General features: G+C 38.4%; 1 protein-coding gene across 1 annotated transcript; it reads right to left on the bottom strand.

The window, feature by feature from the left end:
* Positions 1-1,654: 1,654 nt before the first annotated feature.
* Positions 1,655-19,210, bottom strand: C9orf72 (C9orf72-SMCR8 complex subunit; the record flags this gene model as incomplete). Its single annotated transcript, XM_079706641.1, has 10 exons — positions 1,655-1,841; positions 1,947-2,056; positions 3,453-3,510; positions 6,076-6,311; positions 9,657-9,773; positions 11,540-11,612; positions 12,893-12,957; positions 13,891-13,986; positions 17,573-17,632; positions 18,767-19,210. 10 exons carry the CDS (start codon positions 19,208-19,210, stop codon positions 1,655-1,657), a joined length of 1,446 nt encoding a protein of 481 aa, XP_079562767.1.
* Between the last annotated feature and the right edge of the window lie 7,951 nt (positions 19,211-27,161).

Here is a 27,161-nt window from a genome sequence, read left to right as displayed (position 1 = left end):
TAACTGAAAGACACAAAATTTCAAATATATTTTATTCAAAATTCTCCATCTAGGAGAAAAGATATATAACGATGTACACACATGCTTTAATAACTTATTTCACTGTACAACTTGCATCCTATACAATGGTACAATAAATCACCAAAAGAAAATAATGCGCACTTAAATAATCTATCATGTAAATAGCACTGAATACGGGGTTCAACAAGGTGGAATCTGTACATTTTTTCATGACTGATTCAGAGCATCTGTCAATCTAGTTGAGTATGTGTCTAAAAATCGAGATGTCTACACTTTCTTATTAGTGATGTGAAAGGCTATTAGGACCTATGTTGGTTTTGGTTAAATTAGGTGGGCGAGGGCAGAGGGGGTCTATCACTTTTATCCCTTTCTTATAAATACTTTTTCCCTTTTATGTTACTTCCACAGTTTTAAATAAAAATATATTTTATGCTTGTGTATACTATTTTGTCAATACTGTTCTAGCACAGAATTATGTTGACTGGTTATTTTACAGCTAGCAAAATGGTCCAAGCACATTAAGGAAACAAAAGAAATTGACCACTTAGTTCTGCCAAAGTAGCACCTAGTAAAATAGCATGTCAGTAACATTTCTACTGCTAGTCCTCCTAGGATGCAGGCAAAGAGATGTGGCAACAAATTCAAAAACATGGGCAGAAATTTAAGGAAGAAGATACTATTCTTGTTCCTGAAAAAAATCTTACTAGTTAGTATTTCTCTATTGAATTTAATAATCTCAGAGTTATAATGATTGCTAAATCAGAGGAAGACTATACAAGAGGAAAACAAGATAAAAATGAGTGACTAGTAAAATCTTAACTTCTTCCAAGAGATTATATTTTCCAAGAAAAAAAAAAAGGCACAGGAGGTATACATTTCAATTTGGCTCAAAAATAATGAAAATTAACTGAAAAACTTGGCAATAACTACTGAAACATAAAATCCAATTCTCTACATTTTCTGTGACAGAGCTCAACAAACAAACAGAAAAACACCCTGACTGTGGTTCACCATAATCGGGACTATACATACTGCCCGACGTTTCTACACAGACTGAATCCCAAGGACTAAGTCTGCAAAGTAGGATCGAACAATTGATTTCAATAAAATATCTGCTTGATCAATATTTTCTTTCTAAAACTTAACCTATGTTCAAGCTAACTTCCTTTTGTGGAACTGACACGATTTAAACGCTCTAATTTTTAGCTGATTGTAGAAGTATTACAGTAATCCCACATATCAAGGAACACCAAGAGATGGAAAGTCAACTAGTATTATATCTGTGAAAGCTAACTCAGATTTCACTTGGATACTTGTAAACCATGAATCATAAGTTTCAAAAAACAGTAGTTGTGGTCAAGTTTATATCCTGTATCTTTAAAAGACAGCAATAATATTTATTATAACTGTAAACATACGTCTGTCTCCCAAGAGAGCACATCTAGGAAAAGGTGCATTTATTGTAATTGCACCTAACATCCCCTTACAGGCTTTCTGTGACAACTGCAGTGTAACTAACTACCATTGCTGAGTAGGACTCTAGGGCATAACCCGAGGGAATCATGTTTCCCAATACCACGGAGCTACTTTACCAGCAATTATGATCGTGACGCAATATTAACAAGTTACACATTTAAAAAGTCATTAAAACATCTCGTTCTTGGACACTAGTATAGAAAGGTCTTCCAAAGATAAAGGAATGGAGGCCTGGTTTAATTTTCTCAGCTAGAGCCATTATTATGTTAAGATCGCCCTCTGCTGTTAAATCAAGGTCTATCTTCAGGTTCCGAAGCGATTTAAAGGGCTTTTTCCCCTTCTGCCTACAAATAATAATAAAAAAGAAATTATAATACAGAAAATGTCCAAAGGGAACAAAAGAAAAGCAACGTATGAAGGTTTATCTTCCATTTAGGAGTATGACTTACGTATCATCTTCTATATATTTTATTAGTGTCAAGGCTTTTCTGTGAAGGACGAGCAGAAACTGTGCAAGGAAAGTACTCCTGAGAGATAGACCGGGTTTCAAATGAAAGACCTGCAGGATAATGAAGCGTTTTTATAAATAATTTGCCCCATTCTACTTATACACAGCATGTTTCTGTCTCAGCACTGACAGTGCCTGGCAGATAACTCACGTTAGAGCAGCTAACCACTTCCATAGATGCGCCCTGACACACAGGAGGAGGTGGAGGTATGGGTCTGGGAGTGATCTAACAGTTCTGTTTTATCTTTAAGAACTGACTCAAATTTTTCCTTCTGCCTTAGACTATATCCGTGTTCATTTTATTTATTATTAAAAATCATGATATAAGTTACTTCTAGCTGTGTTATTTAACTTTTCTCTGTCCACATCTTCAAATAAAATTGGAGCTACCAGAGGTGAGCCATGCTTAGACTATGGGTTTTTTTAAAATAAATAAATTTATTTATTTATTTTCAGCTGTGTTGTGTCTTCGTTGCTGTGCGCGGGCTTTCTGTAGTTGCGGTGAGCGGGGGCTACTCTTCGTTGCGGTGCTCGGGCTTCTCATTGTGGTGGCTTGTCTTTGTTGTGGAGCACGGGCTCTAGGCGCGCGGGCTTCAGTAGTTGCGGCTCGTGGGCTCTAGAGCGCAGGCTCAGTAGTTGTGCCGCATGAGCTTAGTTGCTCCACGGCATGTGGGATCTTCCCAGACCAGGGCTCAAACCCGTGTCCCCTGTGTTGGCAGGTGGATTCTTTACCACTGCGCCACCAGGGAAGTCCTAGACTATGGTTTTGAGATATTCATATTTTTCTATTCTGGGGGGGTGGGGGTACATGTGTAGTGGTAGAAGGATTTTATTTCTGCTTGGGAAGCATGGAATTACATGACTTGGAATTATCCTTGAACTTTGCAATATGTCACAGACCACATAGACCTGGATCCAAAATTCCTAGTCAACCTAACGATTATGTTATTTCAAAGCTACATCTCTGACACTGTTTCTTGGCCTGATCCCCAGAAAGATAATTATGACAAATCTCTGTTATCTTAAGAAATAAGACCCATATAATCTAAAATTTTCTTCAAAATCTAGATTTTTTTCAAAGGAATGAGACAATAAAGATGCTATCATGTAAATAAGTTTTAAAGACATTTTTTGCTCAATTAAGGCAAATAAACATTTGTATACTATCCCCCTTACCAAAAGAAAACATCCTTGGGTTATAAGTTAGTGCTTAGAATTAAAACATTTATTATTTGAACTGGGGGACGCTGCATCTTTAATTGTTAATTTACAGGCTACTCCCCTCTAACAATTCAGAAGAAAAATAACTTTGATACTTTAGAAAGGTCAGAGACTCTACAAAAGGACTTAATTCTAAAGTATATATATAGTATAGGCAGTGTGGGATATACTGAAAAAGAAAATATGTCATATCATTCACTCTGACAATCTCAGGTTTAACATTTACCTGATCCAGGAAGGCTTTTACTAGAGTGTCTCTGTGTAAGACATCTTGAAAAATATTCCTATGAAGAAAACAGGACAAATGTTGAAATGATTTCCACAAGCTCTCACACCAGTCAATAAATTAAATTCTTAGAAGTGGAATTATAAACATATTTATAAGAATTAGATATATATATTTGAAAATATAAAATACATACTTATTTTAACTCAAGGATACATTTGTCTATTACTGGAGTCTGTCAGGCCACAGTAATTATTTTATCTTAAATAGTATAAGCAGTCCCAGGAAGGGTATGTATGTATCTATCATACACTTTATAAAAAAATACCAAGAGCCTTAGGCAATTAAAATATAATTACCAATTCCCGCCATCTCAAAAATATAGAACAGCAACAAAAATAAACACATACCACTACCACCAAAAACCAAAACAAAATAAAAGGTTAACTTCACATACTAATAACTTCTAATAAGCAGTTTAGGAAGAAAAAAAGGTAAGAGGATGAATGCTGGGAAACATTCAAGTGGGATTAAGGAACACACACAGATGGTTATCTGCAACGTCTTGACCACTGGGTTTGTATCCACAAGCCCATCATCTGGCAAGTAACATGAATCAGCTACCTAAGAAAATGTGAGCTACATTGGCAATGAGCAGAGTAAGAAGTTAAGTTGTAATTCACACTTGAGATAATGTTTATCTACCACACAACCTAGGATATAGTAGGTTCTTAAAAGAGACTGTCCCTTTCCCAACCCCCTTTGATCTTTTCTCTTCTTCCTTCCCTTTCCTTGCCTTCTACTTCCCTAAGGAATTTACTGGGATGCTAGGTTATACTCAAGTCAGAGGGTAATATAACATTTACTAAGGTAAGCAATTTTTTTTTGTGGTACACGGGCCTCTCACTGCTGTGGCCTCTCCCGTTGCGGAGCACAGGCTCCGGACGCGCAGGCTCAGCGGCCATGGCTCACAGGCCCAGCCGCTCCGCGGCATGTGGGATCCTCCCGGACCGGGGCACTAACCCGTGTCCCCTGCATCGGCAGGCGGACTCTCAACCACTGCACCACCAGGGAAGCCCGTAAGCAATTTTTAACTGAAAAGAAAGACTGAAAATAGTAGGGATCATCATATAACTGACAGGAGTAGCAGGGAAGGAGGTGTGTGCACAGAGGTAATCGGAAAGTACCTAAAATTTCCTAGTTTTAGCAGATGGGTGTTCCCTACTACAGAAGAAGGAAACTCAGAAGGGGCAAAAATCAGCATTTCACAATTACTGGCTGTCCAACTGGTGGCCAGTGTGGGCACTGACAACAACCTTTCTCTGGCTTTGGAGAGAGAATTCAGCTATTTAAGTCTAGTGTTCTGAATATATCTGTTTCATAAATTGATTGTATTGGTCATATGGGAATTAGGTGAAGCAAAGTGTTAAAAAATTCCCCCAAAAGCGCTCTCCAGGAACCCACCAAAAAATAGAAAAAAAAACCCAAACACTTTAGGAAAGAAGAAAATGCCTGAAGGATCAGATTAATTTTGAGAATTTTGACACGTGTGCCAAAATTACCTATATGTGAAAACTTAGGGACCCGAAATTCTTATCTTGACCAATTTGTTTTCTAAACCAATTCCCCTAAATCTTTCAAAGGACCCAAAAAGAACACCAGAGAGCTGGGAAAAGCTGGGTCCTAATGAAGCCATCTTTCTGCACCTAGAGACACATGAGGCTGGGGATCCCTTGGACATGGTGTTTCCTTGCTATGCTTCTGGGCAACACCTTCTGTCTGACTATTGGTGCTTCATATGTCTGTTGCCTCAGCTCAAAATTTTTCTTCAAGACACAGGACAGGGTTGCTTGCTCCAATTTTACTGCTGCCTTATACACTCGAACCTGGATTATACTAGTTAACATTTATTGAGCACATTCTATGTGCCAAGCATTTTAAACTGATTAAAGAGAACCATGATGGTATACTACAATTTCTTTTCCTGATTTCAGAACATCATTTAAGTGTTTTATAATTCAGATTTATCATCTTTTTTTTTTCTAGTTGAGTCCACATTCAACATGTTATTATCATTACTTTTTTTCTTGTTAATTTACTGATCAGACTTTATGGTAAGAAATGAATAACAATATAAAATGCAAAGTAAAAAAATGCTCTATTAATATATTTTGACAGTTTTGCCATATTTTATATTTATATATCAAGGAAAAACAGACTTAGAATTACGTCTTTAGATAATAAGGTTTAGCTAATAAGCCTTTTATGACTCTTACACACTAGTCTATAAGCAATGGAAGGAGCTATGGCTGTCTGGCTGGCCACCATTAACCTTAGCACCAAGTACTGCGCCTAGGGGCTCAATATACATTTGTTAAATAAATACTTAAATACTTATTTTTAAGGACTAATCTAACCTACCTTATGGGAAACACAATTATATTAAGAAAAGCTGACATTTAAGAAAAAATGCTTGATTAACCAAATACTTCTTCCAGTATAATTCCCCTAGTAATATTTCTTTCCTTTTAAACACCAAATGGCTTGTTTTCTTTCTACTCATAAAAGATACAGTTTCCTAATATTGCTTAATGACAATATCAAAAAGCAGGGCACGACATACAAATCAGGAGTGAAGCTTTCGTCCGTGTAGATGATGGTATCCTGAGCCATGTCTTCTTCTGAAGTGGCTCTCCAGAATGCTGCCAGCTCTGATCTCATGTATCTACGCTGATTATAAATATGTTCATGACAGGGTGGCATCTGCTTGACGGTGTTGACGTCCACATCTATGTGTGTGGTGGGATAGGGCGCATACATGACTTGCCGGAAGGGAAGCACAAAGCTTCCAGTTGAATCCTGTTATAAACGAAAAGAAAATTTACTGAGAGGAACCAAGATGGCGGAGTAGAAGGACGTGCTCTCACTCCCTCTTGCGAGAACACCGGAATCACAACTAGCTGCTGAACAATCATCGACAGGAAGACACTGGAACTCACCAAAAAAGATACCACACATCCAAAGACAAAGGAGAAGCCACAATGAGACAGTAGGAGGGACGCAATCACAGTAGAATCAAATCCCGTAACTGCTGGGTGGGTGACTCACAGACTGGAGAACACTTAGACCACAGAAGTCCACCCACTGGAGTGAAGGTTCTGAGCCCCACGTCAGGCTTCCCAACCTGGGGGTCTGGCAACGGGAGGAGGAATTCCTAGAGAATCAGACTTTGAAGGCTAGTGGGATTTGATTGCAGGACTTTGACAGAACTGGGGGAAACAGAGACTCCACTCTTGGAGGGCACACACAAGGTAGTGTGCGCATTGGGACCTAGGGGAAGGAGCAGTGACCCCAGGAGAGACTGAACCAGACCTACATGCTAGTGTTGGAGGGTCTCCTGCAGAGGTGGGGGGTGGCTGTGGCTCACCGTGGGGACAAGGACACTGGGAGCAGAAGTTCTGGGAAGTACTCCTTGGTGTGAGCCCTCCCAGAGTCTGCCATTAGCCCCAGCAAAGAGCCCAGGTAGGCTCCAGTGTTGGGTTGCCTCAGGCCAAACAACCAACAGGGAGGAAACCCAGCCCCACCCATCAGCAGTCAAGTGGATTAAAGTTTTACTGAGCTCTGCCCACCAGAGCAACAGTCAGCTCTACCCACCACCAGTCCCTCCCATCAGGCCTCTTAGACAGCCTCATCCACCAGAGGGCAGACAGCAGAAGCAAGAAGAACTACAATCCTGCAGCCTGTGGAACAAAAACCACATTCACAGAAAGACAGACAAGATGAAAAGGCAGAGGGCTATGTACCAGATGAAGGAACAAGATAAAACCCCAGAAAAAGAAAATTTACTGTCTTTTACGCCAAAAGGTATAAAGAACTATCTTTTTTTTTTTTTTTTGCGGTATGTGGGCCTCTCACTGTTGTGGCCTCTCCTGTTGCGGAGCACAGGCTCCGGATGCGCAGGCTCAGCGGCCATGGCTCACGGGCCCAGCCGCTCCACGGCATGTGGGATCTTCCCGGACCGGGGCACGAACCTGTGTCCCCTGCATCGGCAGGCGGACTCTCAACCACTGCACCACCAGGGAAGCCCTGAAGAGCTATCTTTTAATTTAAAAAAAAAAAAAAAACTGGCTTTAACTTAGCAAATACAGCTCTAGAAATTTATCCTGGAAAATGAATCATGATTGTGTGCCAAATTCCAGTGATGTGTGTGTTACAGCACTGGGTTAGACAGTAAAACGCCAGAAACAACCTAAGTATCCAAAAAGAGAAATGATTAAATAAAAATGGTTTATTGTTTAGCTGCTAAAAATTAAGTTGCCAATGTTTATGTGCTCATATTGAAAGATGTTCACAATACAGTGTGAAAAAGGAAGTTAAAACATGCAGAGTATAATCTAATTTTGGGGGGTGGGAGGGGAAGATATGAAAAAAACACTAACGGAAGAAAAAAAGACCAGAAAGATATATGCCAAATATTAACAGGGGTTATTCATTGAATTATGAGATTACAAGTGACTTTTTACATTCTTCTTGATTATTCATATATTCTGTTAAGTCTCAATGAATATGTATTTTTACAGTAAGTAAAAAATGTACTTCTTTCCAGGTATAGTCAGTTGGGTAGCCAGCTACCATATAACAAGTACCTACTGTTATAATGTCAAAGTATTCTCTGGAAAGCTATACAATTTAAACTTGCGTGGAAAACTCTTAACAAATATTTTTTCATTAAATTATAGTTTCAAGTTTTCCACTATGCATCTGGTATAGGTCCCTTTTAGGGATAAAATTATACAAAAAATGAGATGATGCTGAGGAAATAAAAGTACTAAGTACCTTATTATGCCTTTGATAGGAGAAGTTCTAATTTTCAGATTTGTACAATTCATTTCAAAAATGAGGGCTTCCCTGGTGGCACAGTGGTTGGGAGTCCGCCTGCCAATGCAGGGGACATGGGTTCGTGCCCCGGTCCGGGAAGATCCCACATGCTGCGGAGCGGCTGGGCCCGTGAGCCATGGCCGCTGAGCCTGCGCGTCCGGAGCCTGTGCTCCGCAACGGGCGATGCCACAGCAGTAAGAGGCCCGCGTAACACAAAAAAAAAAAAAAAAAAAAAAAAATGAGTTCCCCTTAGTTTCTGTATTTAAACATCATTATTCTCAGCTCAGAGCACGCACATTATTGAAAATGTAAAAGCTGAAAATAATTTTTATTTGCAACAATTTTTAGTATTTTTTTCTTTCATTTTACTATGCCTATATCCTCAAGAAAGCATTCACTCTGAGAGACTCACATAGCCATTAGGAAATCTACTTCTTCACACCTTTGACTATAATTGAAACATCAATAATAGATTCAATAAAGTGAAAAACAATTCCCCATAATTATTGAAAATAATTGCTAACTTACATTTATCTGTTTTGCTCCTTGAAAAGCAGACTCAAGTAAATAAAGAAAAAATATAAAATAATTTTTTCTTTTGTATATATGTGTGTGTGTGTATACACACACACACACACATACACACATCCAGGAATTGCTCGAGTCCTGTACACTGTTTCAAGATAGGAAGCAGCTTAACATTTTTTCAATAAATGAATATGGTACTTTAAACATAAAATGGTAACACAAAAATTAAAATCCGTTCAGTAAAAAAAGAAATGTTCCCATTTAGTTATGGAACCTGATTTAAGAACATATTAAAAAAAAAAAAAAATCCTGAGCCCAGACAGGCAGCTACAGGAAACCAGAGAGAAACACAAAGAAAGCTATTCTGTGATGTTTCATAGATACTAACTATAAATTCATACGACATATACTCCATGTTCAGACCTGTGTAAAGGAAGTCAGCTCCTTGGCATATAAACATGAGACACATTAAATGCTAATGTTCAAAACATATGTATAAAGATTCTCAAAAATGATTTTTAAAAATTGGGTTGGGACTTCCCTCGTGGCGCAGTGGTTAAGAATCCGCCTGCCAATGCAGGGGGCACGGGTTTGAGCCCTGGTCCGGGAGGACCCCACATACCGCGGAGCAGCTGAGCCCGTGTGCCACAACTGCTGAGCCTGCGCTCTAGAGCCTGCGAGCCACAACTAGAGAAAGCCCGCACACAGCAACGAAGACCCAACACAGCCAAATATAAATAAATAAAATAAATAAATTAAAAAAAAAATTGGGTTCACCGTGATAAATGGAAACTATACCTTTAGTAGGCCTTGTACAAAGAGCCCTGACTCGTATTTAAATGATGATTCTGCTTCACATAATCTGGAGCATTTTCTCTCTGCTGGAGTCAGAAAAAGGCATAATGTTCTTACTATCTGTAAGTGAAAATATTTTAGCATTAAAATATGAAGTAAAAAGGTCACTGGTTTGCTTATGAAAGAGATCTGAATAGAAATTTCAATTGTTACTGTCAATAAAATCTATTCTGAGAAATAAGTATTCCATAGTCACCTGGAATAGTCTATGGGATATCACACTTGTTGCTTAAAATAGGTATTCTGTGGTCAAGTAAGTTTGGGAAATGTTAGTAAATTTGCTGTATGGTATCTCAAAACCTTTAACATTTGAATACATATTGTGACTCTCCAGGTGACTGAAACAATATGCAGACTTTCTCAAACTTACTTGACCATGGAACCCTTATTCCTAATCTTATATTAGGAAATAATGACCTAATATAATTATTGATTGTATCTCCACCCAGCAACAAACGTGTTTGAAACAAGTAAACAGTTTGGACGAGAAAACTAAATGCAGTTAAATCAAGCAGAATTATGGCTTCTGTTAATAGTTCTATATGTAAAATCCCATTACAATGAATATCTAAGTGTCTAACTTCTTCAACAGAATGAGAATTAATTCTTTCAAATTTAATTTAAAATAAGCAAGCCATTGGTTGGGGATTAGAAACCTATCATTCTAACAGGATTTGATCATAGTTCTATTAGGAAAAATAAAAAGCCATCTAACTACCTTGGAATTCAGACTATATTCAGAGTTTTTATATTAAAGCAGTGGTTTTCAAACTAGTGATGGCAACCTTTTCTTAAATTAAAAAGAGAAAAGATAAAAGAGAAGCTATTAAGCTAGAAGAGGATGTGGGATGAGAAAAATGTTTGAAAAACAGAGCCCCAACCATGGAGGCTTTCTCCCTCCAAGAAGCAACTGGGAAGGCCCTGTGGAACCTGAAGGCTTTGGAGGACACAAATTGAAAGCTACCTTTCTTGGGTAACAGAAACAATAATAAGTCACTAGATGCAATATAATAACAGAGATAAGCTAACCTGTCATAAATGGTTGTACCAGAAATATAATTTTGGTAAATCAAGGGTCAAGTAATTATACAGGGTAGCTTATTATATTACAGAAAAAAATTATGAATATATTTGTCAAGCAAATAATCATTCCTAATATATTTCCTGTGTAAAACTTAGAAAAATTAGGTTTGCTTAAATTGATAGATATGTGCACTTTTCTCTCTCTAATTAATGATCAGTGAAGAAAAGTACAAAATTCCTTAGTTTATTACCTGATGCTTGGAAAGGTAACTGGTCATTAATTATTTATTAACTCATATAGCACTAAAAGAAATGGTCACAAATGTCACTGAATAAGATATAACCTCCATCGATCACTTAATAGCAATAGGTCCCTAAAAGGAATAGACTTAGGGGGAAAAGCAAGATAGTGAAATCAAGATGAATGATCAGATACCATTTCTTTGTAATTATTAAGTACCAAAAGTACATGGCTATCTTCACATTTATTAAAGATAACATTAGGAAATAGAAGAAAAATATTTTTTAAAACATCTGATTTTAAAATATTCTCAAAACCATTTATACAGTACTGAGACTAGTATTTATGAATTATCACAATGAAACTGATAAATGGCTTCCTATTCAAATAGTTTACTTTAAACTTACTTTTGCCACATGGTGTCACAGTAATTTGGTCAGATTATATTGCCTCCTTATACTATTAGATCATCTTGATGACAACCTAACCTTTAAATTACAATCCGTAATATGTTAGCAGTTTTAAAAAGTCAGATCGTTTGCTGGATTATAAAATAAATTACCTTATTTACTTTCTCCGCACTGCTACCTACTACAACAGAACAGCCACACGTCTGCAAGTGGGAGCTGATGGCACTATAAATTGAAAAAAAAAAAAAAAGATTAAAAACACTGACTGTAAAACAATTTCACAAACTAAAAAAAAATAATAATAAAGTGAGCTTCAAATAACTCTGAATAGCTTTACATGATGAACACCAAAGCTCTGATTATAATGTCATCTTTTATTTCTATAGTACTTTGCATTTTCCACCACATGCCTCTCACAGATTCTATTTGAACCTTAAAACAATGCAGTCAGTAAAATATTACCATTTTATCGTGGAAGAAACTGAGGTGTAGAGAGGTTAAGTGGTTAAAGTCAAATGGGATTAAAAATAACATGAATGGCTGACACTGATCAGAATCAGGACTAAAGAGCTCCTGATTCAAGCCATGTAAGGCCTGGAGATTAGCCAAACTCACGCCTCTATGACTCCATCATGAACCTAAAGGAGAAGACTGTAGACATAAAAGCGAATACTTTATCCTTTCACTCCTTATTTTTTAAAATAAAATTTTGTGATAATCTGTAATTGTAAAGAAACACTCAAGTAGGAGATGAGATTATACATGTAGACGTAGTACTCAGTTAAGGGACTTAGCACATAGGCACTCAATAAATACTGGCTATTATTATTGTTATTATCATTTTCTTAGAATATAAATAGAAAATGTAAGCTATTAGCTACTATTATGTGCTTATATGTGCCATGCACTGTTTTACATGCTTAATATGATTTATTTCACTCAAGGCTTAAAACAATCTTATGAAGTAGGTACTACTAATATTCCCATTTTATAAATGAGGTAATGGAGGCACAGAGAGTTCAGGTGGCTTGCCCAGGGTTACACAGCAGTAAGCCAGGAAGTCTGGTTTCAGAGCTCACACTTTTAAGCACTAAAATCTATTGTAAAATGGAAAGGATCAGTACAAATATGAATAATTTTCTTTTCTAGACCGAAATAAGTCTATCCACAATGCAACTTAATTTGAAAGGCTTCTTAGTTTCAGCTTTAATGAGAAGAAAAACAAGAAACCGGAACCAAACAAGGGTCCAAGAATTCTTGTCTGGGTACTACGGAAATTCAGCTTCTTTAAATATTAAATAGAGTAACATCAAATATATCATAGGCATGTGATAAGTAAAGAAGTAACATAAAAGTAAGCAATAGTTCAAATATGCATTTTTGACCATAGAATAATGAAGGGAGGCATTCTGTTATTATTTTCTTCCTTCCCAATCTTGTCACAGGTGAGCATAAGATTTGCATCTGCTTCACCCAGCTTTTACAAAAAGAAACAAAGTTCTTACTTGAGAAGAAAGCCTTCATGACAACTGTCACCAATATCATCATCATTGAGAACTGTATCAGCTATCTAAAATGAACCAAAAAAAAAATTTATTCTGGCTGTAACAAAACGCTGAAATAACACTTTTTTTTTTTTTTGTGGTACGCGGCCCTCTCACTGTTGTGGCCTCTCCCGCTGCGGAGCACAGGCTCCGGACGTGCAGGCTCAGCGGCCATGGCTCACGGGCCCAGCCACTCCACGGCATGTGGGATCCTCCCAGACCAGGGCACAAACCCGTGTTCCCTGAGTCGGCAGGCGGACTCTCAACCACTGCGCCACCAGGGAAGCCCTGAAATAACACTTTTAATACACAAGTTTTCTGAAGTCTAGGCTCAATATAACACACTGCCCTCATTTCTGAGCATCACAAATCCCCATAAAACAATCTGTGTGCATCACTATAAACTTGCAGAACAAATGATGTGAAAGCTGGTCAGACAGCTTAAGCAACAATGTTCACAAGAACAATTTCCTCTTCTGAGCCGTCACAATCAGGAGACACATCTTAATTACCAAGTCAGGGAGCAACAAAAATAGTTTCCTAAAGATCTCTCTATACATGCATAGTGTGTAATTCCTAATGTCCTCAACAAATGAATGATTAAGGAAATCAGATTAGTGAAGGTAAGTGAACTTCCATTAACTGCCAGTGATTTGTACACTGCTTTGTTACAAAAAGTACTGCATTAAATACTGATAGATTCTCTAAGGTCTGAAATTCTCCCACTTAGGAAATACAAAAGTGGAGAAATTAACTTAATAAACTTAATTTTATCATATTACCATTACTGACCAAAAAGCCTCTGGCCATAAAATTCAGGATTTTAAGTGTGTTTGTTAAAGTGGCTAATAATTCATATGAACAGTATATATGACAAAAAAATGTATATTACTAAAATTAGAATATTACTAATACACATCATAGTAATATCCTATTTAACATTACAAGTGAGAACTTACATCTATTTCTTCAGGGACACTGTGGGATTTCATAGATGAAAGCAGTTCCATTACAGGAATTACTTCTCCAGTAAGCATTGGAATAATACTCTGACCCTGCATAAAAAAGTAAAATGAGGTGAAGAAAAATCACACAATATAGGATAAAGTGGGCAATAAAAAATCAAAAACTGAAAGCAAAGAATAGCACCCTTTGATAGAAATACTTGATAACTTGTTCAAACACAGCCCCAAACAAGTCTACTACTCCAAAATATTTCTATTTCTAAAGGATTTACATGCTGTTTAAAACTCCTTTTCATTCTTCCAGGAATAATTTTCTTTTTTTCTCTTTTTTTTGGCTGCACCATGTGACATGTGGGATCTTAGTTCCCCAACCAGGGATCGAACCCGTACCCCCTGCATTGGGAGCACGAAGACTTTTTTGTTGTTGTTAATTAAATATTTTTATTACGGGAAAGTTTCCCATATCCCATAGTATGCCTAGAATATGTTACTCATTAAAAGTATACAGTTTTGTTTTTCTTTTTTTATTGGGGCTACAGTTGTTTTACAATGTTGTGGGAGCATGGAGTCTTAACCACTGAATCGCCAGGGAAGTCCCAGGAATAATTTCTTTAGTCAGAATGGAACCATTGGTTTATCATTTACACAAAATAATTAAATCACCACACCAAATTCAGAAAGGTTCTCCTTTGAAATTGTACTTGAGATATAAGAACTTTTGTTAATCAAAGGTCACTAATGCATTTTATATTAAAAATGAGGAAAGCCAAGCATAAAAAGGCTTTGAAATCCTCAGCAGATAACTCAGTAGTAAAGTGTGAATCAATACTCAGGACTTCCCTGGTGGTCCAGTGGTTGGGACTTCGCCTTCCAATGCAGTGGGTGCAGGTTCGATCCCTGGTCATGGAGCTAGGATCCCACATGCCTCGCGGCCAAAAAACCAAAACATAAAACAGAAGCAGTGTTGTAACAAATTCAATAAAGATTTTAAAATTGGTCCACATCAAAACAAACAAACAAATCTAAAAAACCCCCCTCAATCTCTACATTCATAATAAGGTATAATCTACCCAAATGCAAATCAAAGTTATAACATATATTTTTAAGAATCAATAAAGCAGACAAATTTCCTTCAGTGTTCTTTCAAGGTAATGCTACTACTTATTACACCTCAAAGATGTAATTTTAAAATCTGTAGTTTCTAGAATGAAATTGAAAATTCAATACATAACACCACACACATAAAGTGTCTCAAATACGGTGCTCCCTCATTTATTCACTGCCACCACCACTCCCCCAAAATGTTTTGCCCATCCTGAATATGTAAACTTTTAGAGGCAGATGAAATTGTCATATGTCTATCAATTTTTAGCTACACATGTTTTAAAATCACCTATTATTTAAGATCTAACAATAAAACTTTTCCCCTCATTCACGTTTTATGAAATGATTATATTCAAACTCTTTACATGCATATTCAAATTAGAACCTCTGACATCTTTGCAGTCAGTCCTTTTTTTGAGTGACCAAACCTAGTTTTCAGAGCCCCTTATATCATATTAGTTGCTTCAGAATTTAAATGTGATGCTGTCTCTGGAAATTTTATCCTAATAGGCCCCCTTGCATCACACAGGAGGTTTTATTATTAAAAAAAAAAAAAATCCATCCTGTAGTAACTTACAAACATAAAACCACTCATTGTTTTTGCTTTTCAAAGTAATTTTTTAAATGTCTGCTTATAATTACAACAATCAACACATGCAATTCAAGAAGATTAATAACTGAAGCTGTGTTACATTTGCTTCCTTGTAAAACGATTTTATCAGATGACAGCTATAAGCATCTAAAACTAGCACTGATTAAAGTTGTTTTAGACTAAGTATCATCCTCAAACAGTATTTATTGTTCAAAATAAAGTCACTGCAAGCACATGATATGAGATTTGCAAGAACTCGATTATCAGGTGACTCCTCCTTTTCAGAAAGGATAGTTATGGGAAAATACCCTCCCTTACGTGTAGGCATATATAGTATGTCATACACAGCATCTCAGACATTTATCATCATAAGCAAATGGATATGCTCATTGAAGCTTAACAACAATGACAAATCCTAGACGGCTGAACACAGAAGAGGCCCTAAAAGAAAATGCTTCCAGTTATTTCCTCCTTGGACTTCTCTAACTTGAACTTTTCAGCAGGTTAACGTTTCCCCTTTAAAAACCTCCAGTTTGTCCAAGTATACTTTCCTCCTGACATAGAAGGGATAGGATAACATTTTCAAGAAAAGCCCTTAAACGAGAAATAAACCTAAATGTTAATAGTGGTCAACTTTATAAGTACAGGTTTCTGGTTTGAAAAAAAATCCCAGAAAAAGTAGAATTTTACTGGGTCTTAAATTTCGTTATTTTGAGATAACCTGACCAGTTACTCTGTAACTAGCAGGTACATCTAGAAGTTGGTGAAAGTCATCCCATTCCTTGGCACCCTGCTTACTGACCAGCAAGCAAAGGCTGGACTTCTCTGAGTAAAGGGAAACATTTCCTTGTAAGTCTTAGAACTTGCCCCATAATTACCTCCTTCTGACTTTTGTAAAAGTTATTTACAAAAGCACAAACTTAACAATTTTGTAAAGAAGATCATTTTATAGGGTTTTGTATTTCCCTTGTTCACGTTCCTGTATTTTGACAAACTTTTAGAAAAAGTTATTGTTTAAAATATCATTTGTCTCAGGAAAGCTAAAGAGAACCAGGGAGAAGGCTTGATTAGACTGGAGTTTTTTTTTTTTTTTGGGGGGTTTTTTTACATCTTTATTGGAGTATAATTGCTTTACAATGGTGTGTTAGTTTCTGCTTTATAACGAAGTGAATCAGTTAGACTGGAGTTATAACAGAGGAGCAAGGAGGGTGGCCAGAAGCACTGAGAGTAAAAGCAAAGGACACTTTCTCCTTCGGGGATTCACCTTTGGAACGCCTCTGTCCTAGGCTGAAATGTTTTGCAATTAATTTCCATAAGGGAAGCGATACCCTTGCAATCATGCTTCTCAAACCCTGGTGCCTGCTCCCTAAGGATGTTCAAAACCATGGGATAAACACAGCATGTTTTCCTGGAGACTTGATACCACTGGAAGCCCGAGTGGTAAGAAGGTGAGGAATATCACTGGCAAACTGTAATATTAAAACAAAAAGATATATCATGGAATAAAATGTAAATTGCATGAGTTTTAAAGATACGAGACTTCAAAGAAATATTATGCTTAGAGCTGTGTCTGTACCCCCAGATACTTTAGGGGCACTCAGTCTCCTGTTATAACTACTTCTGTGGAAATGTTTGAGAAGCAATACCTTAAAAAAAACAAAAACCTCATATAGAATTTTAAATTTTTACTATGAACAAGTTATCCAAAACTTATCCCATGCAAACAGAAAAAAAGGGAAGCAAAATATTAATTTGTGGATGCAATTATTATTATCCTTTACTTATTTAACTCTTCAGGTCTAAGATATGGAAGTTTTCATCCAGTTTATTCCATTTATCTCCATAAAGATTCTGTTCGTGCTCAGGCTCACTCTGTCAAACTAGTATGTCTTCAAGGCCTTAAAAGAAGCAGCCCTTAGCTTTATACAGACGTATGTAGTGGGTTTGGCAGTGTCTTGTAATATATAATCTGCACCTTACCTGATCTTCCATTCTCTCTGTGCCTTCTAAGACGATCTTCTGGACATTTTCTTGCCTTTCCTGAGGGAGAGAAAATTCATTAAAATTAAAAAAACACAACATTTTGTTACTTGTTTATTTTTCACAATACAGTTAAATGGCAGACATCTTCTTGGGTAATTTAGTTCATGGGAAAAACACGTTCCACTTTAAGGCAAAAAAAAAAGCGGGGGGGATTAACCCAACAAAACCATGCTCTCATAGACAATACGAAATAAAATAAAAACACCCATTTTGTCTGCAGTTAAAAACAGATAATATGACAGGAAGAGTCAATGTAACATCTGCATAGTTTCACAAAGGAAACTAATGATTTGTACTTTTCAAATTAGATAAGATCCAGACGAATCTAGTGACTATACAGCTTCCAGATTTTAAATGATTTTCATAAGCATGTGAGAAATAAGGAGGCAAGCCTGCAAACACAGTAAAAAAAACCTCTTCTTTTAAAAGATACTATTTTTCCTTACTATTTGGTAAAAGTCTTATAAAATCAGTAAGGCTTTAGTGGACTTCCATGTTAGTATCAAACTGCAAAGCAGAAAGGAGAATTAAATTTGTTCTTCTCATCTGCCAATATTACAGTATATGGAAATATAATTATCACTATATATTAAACTATAAGATTAGGGGACAACAATGATTTCCTCTAGCTCAATCTACAAAATTAAAAGGACTATCTCCTGAAAACCATTTGGTCCAACTTCTTCATTTTACACATTTGGGAACTTGGCAAAGAAATTAAAGGGACCAAAGGTTATTTGGGCAAAGGCTTACGAAACTACTGTTCTGAACTGCTTACACCCACACAGTGGTAAGTGAAAGACAGGGTCATGCACTGCAGAAACAAAAAGCTTTTAGAGTCAAAGGCTCCCAAGACAAATCCTTATTTGTCCTAAGACAAATCCTTGTTTCCTTATTTCTCTAAGCTTTGGTTTTCTATTTACAATGTGAAGCTATCATCTCCTACTTTCCAGGGTTAGAAGACCACAGACATCAGCCTAGATCTATCTGTACCTAATAGGGTAGAAGCAAATAACAGCTCCTGTTTGAAGTTAATTGCATATAATTTCTAAAAATTAGGTTAAAATGTATCAGAAGGTAAACTTGCAGTGGCTAGGTTAGCATGCTTAATAAGCTTCCAAACGCACTCACCTTGTGCATCCATATCCTTCCCTTCCGGATAATGTGTGTTAATCTGTCCACACACACTCTGTGAAGTGGGAGATAGAAACTCAGTTCCGTCTGGGGAAGTATAATTGATAGTCCATAGGTGCTCCTATCCCCATTCCAGTTTCCATCGAAGATTAATGACACAATAATTACTCCTTTTTCAGACAAGACAAAAAACTTTACGTCTATCGCCCCACTCTCTGCATTTCGAAGGATTTCTCCATTGAGGGTATGGTTGGCAAGAAAAGTTATTTCTCCATCGCTTAGAAGTAACTGTTCTGTCTTTGGAGCCCAAATGTGCCTTACTCTAGGACCAAGAATATTGTCCCAGTAAGCAAAGGTTGCTGCTAATAAAGGGGATTCACCACTTAAAGCAATCTCTGTCTTGGCAACAGCTGGAGAAGGTGGTGGACAGAGAGTCGACATCACTGCATCCCAACTGTCACATTATCCAAAAGCGCCAAGGTTATCTAAACAATGACATACAAAACCAGTGATTAGGTTCAGCAATTTTAAGTCATCCATCAAAAACGCAAATTTTGGGACTGACAAATATACACTTCTATATATAAAATAGATAACTAATAAGAACCTATAGCACAGGGAACTCTACTCAATAATGACCTATATGGGAAGAGAATCTAAAAAAGAGTGGATCTATGTATATGTATAACTGGTTCACTTTGCTGTACAGCAGAAACACAACATTGTAAATCAATTTTAAAAAAGAAATAAAGGGCATTTTAAGGTCAAAAAAACCCAAAACCCTCAAATGATTTACGTATATGTGGTTTTCTCCTCTTCAGTCAAAACGATCTGGAAGCATGTCTCCTACATGAAAGAGACATTAAACTAGCATGGCAGGTGCATATTAAGTGTTTGCAATATGATGATTATGTACTACCATACATAGTAACATGCCACTTATATTCAGGGCATACACTTAGAAATCCAAAATAATAATGGCCTTAAAAAAAAAGCCTCTGAACCTTAATATAAAATATTATATACTAAAGCTCATAGAATAGATCCTCACTGTTTCCAAATATCCAGCCTATATGCAATTCTAATATGATTGGATATTTGGTTCCTAAACCATAGGAACTAAAGAGAAACAAATTGAGAAAGGGAGGGCTCAAGTAGAGACCATGACACTTCTTGTGGGCTGAACTATGTCCCCCACAAAAATATATGTTCAAGTCCTAACCCCCTGTATCTGTGAATGTGACCTTATTTGGAAATAGGTGTAATCAAGTCAAGATGGGGTCCTAATCCAATGGCTGGTGTCCTTACAAGGAGAGAAAGATTTGGAGACACACAGACAGGGAAAACAGGGCCATGCGAAGATGAAGGCAGAAACTGGAGTGATGCAGCAACAAGCCAAGGAGTGTGAAGGATTGCTGGTAACTAACTATCAGAAGCTAAGAAGAGGCAAAGAACGATTCTTCTGTGGAGCCTTTAGAGGAGCATGCCCCTGCCAACACCTTATTTCAGACTTCTAGCTTTCAGAACAGAGAGAGAATACATTTTTCTCATTTCTACATCACCCAGTCTGTCGTACTTTGTTACAGCAGTCCACACCTGACAGTAGAAAACCTTAAAAGCTGCTTAGAAAAAAAAAAAAAAAAAAAAAAAAAAAGGCCAAAGCTTGCAAGAATACAACAATCTAGAACCATAAGAGAAAATAAGCAAAAAGTCCTCAATGCACTCAATGATTCTCTTTGGGTAACAGGGTGCTAAAGCCCAATACTGGTGTTTAAAATGACAGATAAATACATTTAATACGCTATTCAAGAAAGCAGCGTAGCCTTTTATCATTGCAAAGAGAGTTATACTAAACGGGTAAAAAAGCTTTAGTTATTTAAAACATGTAGAGAACTAAATGATTGAATGGGCCCAGTCAACCTTTCAATCTACTGAGAAAACAGAGAAGAGGAACTGCCCAAGGTCACCAAGCCAGGCTGGAATCCAGGTTTCTTGTATATCTTAACCCACCCCATTGTATCACTCTGACAGTGTACATTCAATGTGATGTTAATGTAAAATGAATCATTCCTGCCTAATATTAAAATTGAATACCTATGCATATTCAATACCAATTTCATTTAAACAAGTCTAAAATTGTGGAATCTATTCGTCATATAATGGTGAAAGATAGTAGTTAATAATAGGTGAACTATGATATATCTATCTTTGCCTGTATGATTGCTTTGGGAATTAACATTTTATCTGTAACTAAATTCATGTCAAAGTAAACCATTTTACTTAAAATAAAGAATTTGATCTACATCTTGTCAGGAGAGTTCAGAGATTGATGAAAAGTAAAAAAAAAAAAAAAAAAACCAACAAAAAACTACTCTAATTTTAGAGTACTGTATGAGCACTTTTATCATGATGTCAAGAATAGTTATACAGTGCTTGGCAAAACGCTTTACAGTAGGTATGTGCAGAAATGGTTTAACACAAGAACAGTTCTTGTGTATTTTTTATTTTAGAAATTCATTTAGGAAATATTCACTTTTTTAATGTTATATCAATTTAATAGACTTAAGAGACTACACTGGGTATTAGTTGTATAGTTTGTTTAAAATATCCACTGTTATGGATACAATTTAAACAGCGAGTTTATAATGACAGAATATAGGAATATAATCTGAATTGAAACTGTAATGATGCTATGATAATTAACAACAGCAAACTGGAGGCCAAGGAGACGAATTAAGTAAACACAGAGCTATACAATTATATGGTAACATATTCTTCTTTTGTTCTTCCTTTTTGGATAAAAAAAGGTGAATAATCATAAAGGCAATATTGCAACTCAAACACTTCATTATTATGTTGAAAATAAAAACACTTCCTTAAATGGAATTGAGCCCTGGAGCAAATATGGTTAGATTATGGGACAACTTTTTACCTGGTTGTGAAAACTCAACTATTATAGACCACTAATTACATTCAATCTCATTGCTAGTATCATTAGAAAGAGAATAAGGGACAAAGACTACGTTGAATTATTTAGCTTTAAATCCTGCCAAAAGTCACAGAGGAGTACAGTTAGGAGAGTAGTAAAATGAGTCTACTAACACTTAAACTCATCATCTTTGGTAAAGAAAATCCATACATACAGACATGGCTCAAAAAAATCAGCTCAAAACCAAGAGTCTTTTATCTATATATCTTATTTACATGCAGTGCTGGCTACACCAGAGAGTTATCAAACAAAAGCCGTAAAAGTCTCTGAGGGAAGCCAGGATTCAAATTGGGTGACCCAGTGGTTTGCCACATTCCTGTAAACAAAAAACAGGGTTCATGAGGATGTACCCAATATAATTCCTGAAAATCATCCAACATATGTAGATGTAAAGATTATACTAATTATCATCTGTTAAAACTGTTAGCGCAGGGCTAGTTTTGAAGTTTTGCTTTTTCTTAAACTTTGCTAAAAATCATCCATCTCTTCTCTGATTGATATTTAGAAAGTTGGTTGGTCCACTGCTGTTGCAAATCAGAATTCAACCATCATAAGGCCCCCACTTCTTGTAACCATGTTTTCTGTTTATTTTCTCCCAGCTCGAAGAGAAGCAGGATCCTAAACCAGCCCACCTTCCAAACCAGGAGCTGCCCAGACCAACTATTGACAGTGATCTGCTTGTAACACAAGATAGCTTGCAACACTTCAAGACTCAGAGGTTAAATTCACATCATTATCAGACCATCTCTCACAGCTCCAGTTTCTCAAATAGGCAGGCTAACCTACTACTCCTTAGAATTACTTAGTTAAAATAGAGCCCAAGGGCAGGCTTGAAAGATAGGAGTCTCCTCTGGTTTTCTCTCTCTCTGAAAGTAAATTCTGAACTGCTAACAGGGCCAAAGAAAGACACTATTTTATCAACTTTATAAGGTGGGGAAAAAACACTTTAGCCCCCATGTAACTGTTTCCTTGGAGTAGGTTAGTCCTGGCATAGTGCACAATCTGCAATGTGGTCTATCACTTCTCTTGTTTTTGTTTCATATGTGTAAAGAGAACAGGCATCATGAGGTAGTTTCCAACTGATTCAGGGCTTTCCTAGACTGCCAAGGTGCTGGCAACAGTGTCTGTGTCACACAACACCATCATACTTCAAGTATTCTGACTCCATATTATTAATTTCCCATATATTGTATTCTTGCTTCTGTGATGTTCCCTTTATGTTAATAGTTTTCCAAAGTCTAAGATCGTATCTAACAGTATTTTCCAATTTCTTTGTACAAATTAAAGTGCCAGACGTATTGTGTCCCCTTGCTTTGCATCACAAGAGAGATGAGAACAGTTTGAATTGAAATTTATCCAACTGGCCACAACCAGACTGTTTTAACGAGAGCCTAACAATCTTCATTGTTTCTGAAAGGGCCATCTCTCTCGGGCAAGTGCATGACCTCCCGGTCTCCTGAATACAGAAGCCTGGTGGAGTTCACCGGGGCCAGTCAGACCCTGAGTGGTCACAGCAGACGCGTAATCAGTGCACTTCTTTTTGCAACCGATACCATCAGTCAAGTGATGCCCAAGTCATAATGGTCACTTCCTTTAAGTAAGTCTGTGTATCCTCGGAGAAGTGAAGTAAGCAGGTTATGAACCACAGAACGGGAGCAAAACACAGTCTAGAATTGCTGCCCAAGTTTGCAAGACATCAGCAATCCTTAGAAACTTCAACTTCTGTAGACGAGTAATATTACCCCACGCCACGCCGCTTTATCCCCTCTCGGACCCCGAGTTGGTACGGAGCAGCCGCGCGCCGCCCGCCCCCTGGTTTTCCCCGGGCCAGGCCTCTCAGTGCCCGAGGCTCCTTTCCCTTGAGCCCGCGGCACAGGGGGTCCGACGGGTCCCTCTGAGTGTCAGCTCGGGGACTGTGGGAGGAAAAACGGACCGATCCTTATCCCCCTGCCTCTGCGCCGCCACTGCCAGAAAGCCCGGATGAAGGCAACTCCGCTGGTCGCCGGGCTGAAATTCCCAATGCCGGCTTTCGATCAGGGAAGAGAGCGGCAAAGAGAGGACCAGCCGAGCAGAGCCTTGGCGAGAGCCTCCGCCGCCGCCCCCGCGCGGTCCAGGCACCCGGAGCCCAAACAGCCACCTACACGCCGGCTTCTCACTCACCTACTCGCCACCGCCTGCGCCTCCGCAGCCGCCGCCGCCGCGGGCATAGGACCGCAACCGCAGTCCCGCCCCCGCGGTCCTGGCCCCGCCCCCGCGCGCGTTGCGTCCGCGAACTCGCTTCACGCCGTGGTCGTTTCCCGCCTTGTGCTCTTCTCCTGGTAAATTTTATCAGTTCTTTCCTCATTCACCCTTAGCGAATACTGTGAGAGCACGGGGAGGAGAGAAAGGGCGGGAAAAACAAAGCCACACATCTCCTAAACACACCCCCTGCTCTCTAGGCCCCGCCCCCTTAAGGAAGAAACCGGGCAGCAGGGATGGCTGACGCGTCAAGCGCCATCTTTCACACGGGCGGAACAAGTCGCTGTTGCTGCGCTACCGTCTCCTCGTGGGACACCGTAGCTACGCCTTGGTGTTTTCGAGATGCGATTATACGTAAACGCACGAGGTCTGCGCAAGGCGGGGGTCGGGGCGTACTTGCTCTGTCCCTTTGCTCAATGGCGCGCTCGGTAAATTTAGCGTAAGCTGATAACCAAGATAGTTCCGTTCCTAACGGGGAAGACTCCTGGGCCCCAAGAAAGCAAAGAAGAGTTGGTGGTTGTGAATGGTTTTGTTTGTGCTTGGAAGGTAGCAGGCGCTCAACAAATGTTTGATGAACGAATGGATTTGGATTTTTTTTTTTAACTCTTTTTCTATCTTTTTTTTTTTTTTTTTTGCGATACGCGGGCCCCTCACTGCTGTGGCCTCTCCCGTTGCGGAGCACAGGCTCCGGACACGCAGGCCCAGCGGCCACGGCTCACGGGCGCAGCCACTCCGTGGCACGTGGGATCCTCCCAGACCGGGGCACGAACCCATGCCCCCTGCATCGGCAGGCGGACCCTGAACCACTGCGCCACCAGGGAAGCCCTGGATTTTTTTAATGACACAATTCAGTACACTGTAACTTCACCCCAAGCCTCGTTAGGTAATTTTCTTTCCCACAATATATAGTCACAACAATTTTGTCTTCTTTGCATGTAAGCATTTTCTCAAGGATGATTTTCATGTCTTTAAACATCCTATAAGCTAGTTGCACAATGTGGATGAGTTGGGTGGTTTTTTTTTTCACCTTTGAAAATGTACTTTATTGTTTTGTGATGTGCTGTAAGATTTTTTTGTTTTAATCTCCAGTTAAATCAGCCTTTTGGTCTACAAGTGTGTATTTTCAGGTTTTTCGCTACAGATGAGTGGCACTTAACATTTTTCAACTTTAAAAATCGCGTAGGACATCTTTATCATTCAGAGGAAGAAATACACAAAATGACTCCCTCAAACCTATACCCTCTGCAGAAATAGACCCTTTACCTATGCTTTATGCTTATATCAAACAAAAAATCTACCATTTATCTAGTTCCTACTGTGTCTTTGGTATTCTGCTTCTCAGCCTACATAAAGAATTACGCTCGGGGCTTCCCTGGTGGCACAGTGGTTAAGAATCTGCCTGCCAATGCAGGGGACATGGGTTTGATCCCTGGTTCGGGAAGATCCCACGTGCCGCGGAGCAACTAAGCCCAGGCGCTACAACTAGTGAGCCTGCACTCTAGAGCCCACGAGCCCCAACTGCTGAAGCCCACCTGCCTAGAGCCGGTGCTCAGCAACAAGAGAAGCCACCGCAATGAGAAGCCCGCACACCACAACGAAGAGTAGCCCCCGCTTGCCACAAGTAGAGAAAGCCCGCGCGCAGCAACGAAGACCCAACACAGCCAAAAATAAATTAATTAAAAAAAAAAAAAAGAATTACGCTCAATCCTCCTAACACATTTAGGATATAGATATTATCATCCCTGTTTTACAGAGGATATGACCAAGGTTCAGAGAGATTATTTACCCAAAGCCACTTAGCTAGCTGATTCAGGCCAGTTTTGTGCAATTCCAGAGCCCACTGAGTCCTGAGGACACCAGGCTGGTACTGAGTGGATGACAACCTTTCTCAGAATACCTATGGGGGACAGTACCAACACCTCTAGCTCAGAGTAAGATTGGGACTCAGATTAAGTGCCTAAGAGAGGAATACAGTGCCAAGAGCAGTTTTTCCTACTTCAAAATTCTGCCTAGGGACAAAATTTCCCTTGTCTCCAATTCTGGTTTTGTGCAATATCAACCCTAGAACAACTATGCTTCCTAAGAGAGAATCAAACACCAAGGTCTAAATTCTGCATGACCATGAGAATAAGATACATATTGAAAGTGGCTCTGTATGCATGATGCCTTGTAGTTAGTGAATGTGCATTTTCCCCCTCACGTCTAATTGAACAATTGTTTAGGCATTGTGTAGCAGTAGCTTGTATGTCTTTCAATGGATCAGAGCAGGAAAAATCCAGTCGGAGGGAGAAAGTAGTTGTGACTTAGTACTGTGGTTCATAGTATTTTCATGCTCCAAGGTGTAAAATAGGAAGACAGGTATCCTAGCACACATTGCTTCTTCAGGAAACCAAAAAAAAAAAAAAAAAATGATGTTAAGTATGTAGTAATGTGATCCATACTAGCAGCACCAAAGGATGGCTTGGGAGGACTTTAAACCTTAACCCCTCCAAATTCTGTTAATCAGTCCAAATAAGCCACCCCAAATAACTATACTGTTTAAGTGAAAATCGGTTTTGCTACTGAAACATGTCTTCAAGCAAGAGCCCTAGTTCCCCATTTCCAACCAGGATGATATGCCTAAGACCCTATTTAGAGATGTTTGAGCTAACCACCAATCCACATATAATTAATGAGCAATTATACAAAAAGGCTTTACCCTAGGGGAGCTGTGGAGCACATGTTTAAGAGCTTGGGCTCTGGCATCAGAGTTGTTGTAAGTATTGTTTCTGCCTTTGATTAGTTATGAGACTTTGGGCAATACTTAACTTCTCTGTGCCTCAGTTTCCTCAGCTGCAAAGTGGCAAGCAGAATAATTTCCCGAAGGGTTGTTGTGAGGCTGACCTGAGATCAAGCAAACTAAGAATTTAAAACAGACAGTCAAGAAATTGGGGCTCTAATCTCAGTATTAGTAACTATGCAGGGGTAACAGAAGCAATAACAAATTACAAACCATGTAAGCAATGTACGTATTTATAATTCCAATAAATAGAATGTCAGAACTCAGAGAACCTTATTGCTACATCACAAATGTCAGTTATGGTCAGAAAGCCTTTTCCCCATCCTCTTTTTATTAATGTATTTCAGAAATGTGTTATGTGTTGCTTCGGACCTGGAGCTGAGGAC

Source organism: Hyperoodon ampullatus, assembly GCF_949752795.1.
Source record: "Hyperoodon ampullatus genome assembly, chromosome: 6".
NCBI classification, from domain to species: domain Eukaryota; kingdom Metazoa; phylum Chordata; class Mammalia; order Artiodactyla; family Ziphiidae; genus Hyperoodon; species Hyperoodon ampullatus.
This window is presented reverse-complemented; position numbering and strand designations above follow the sequence as displayed.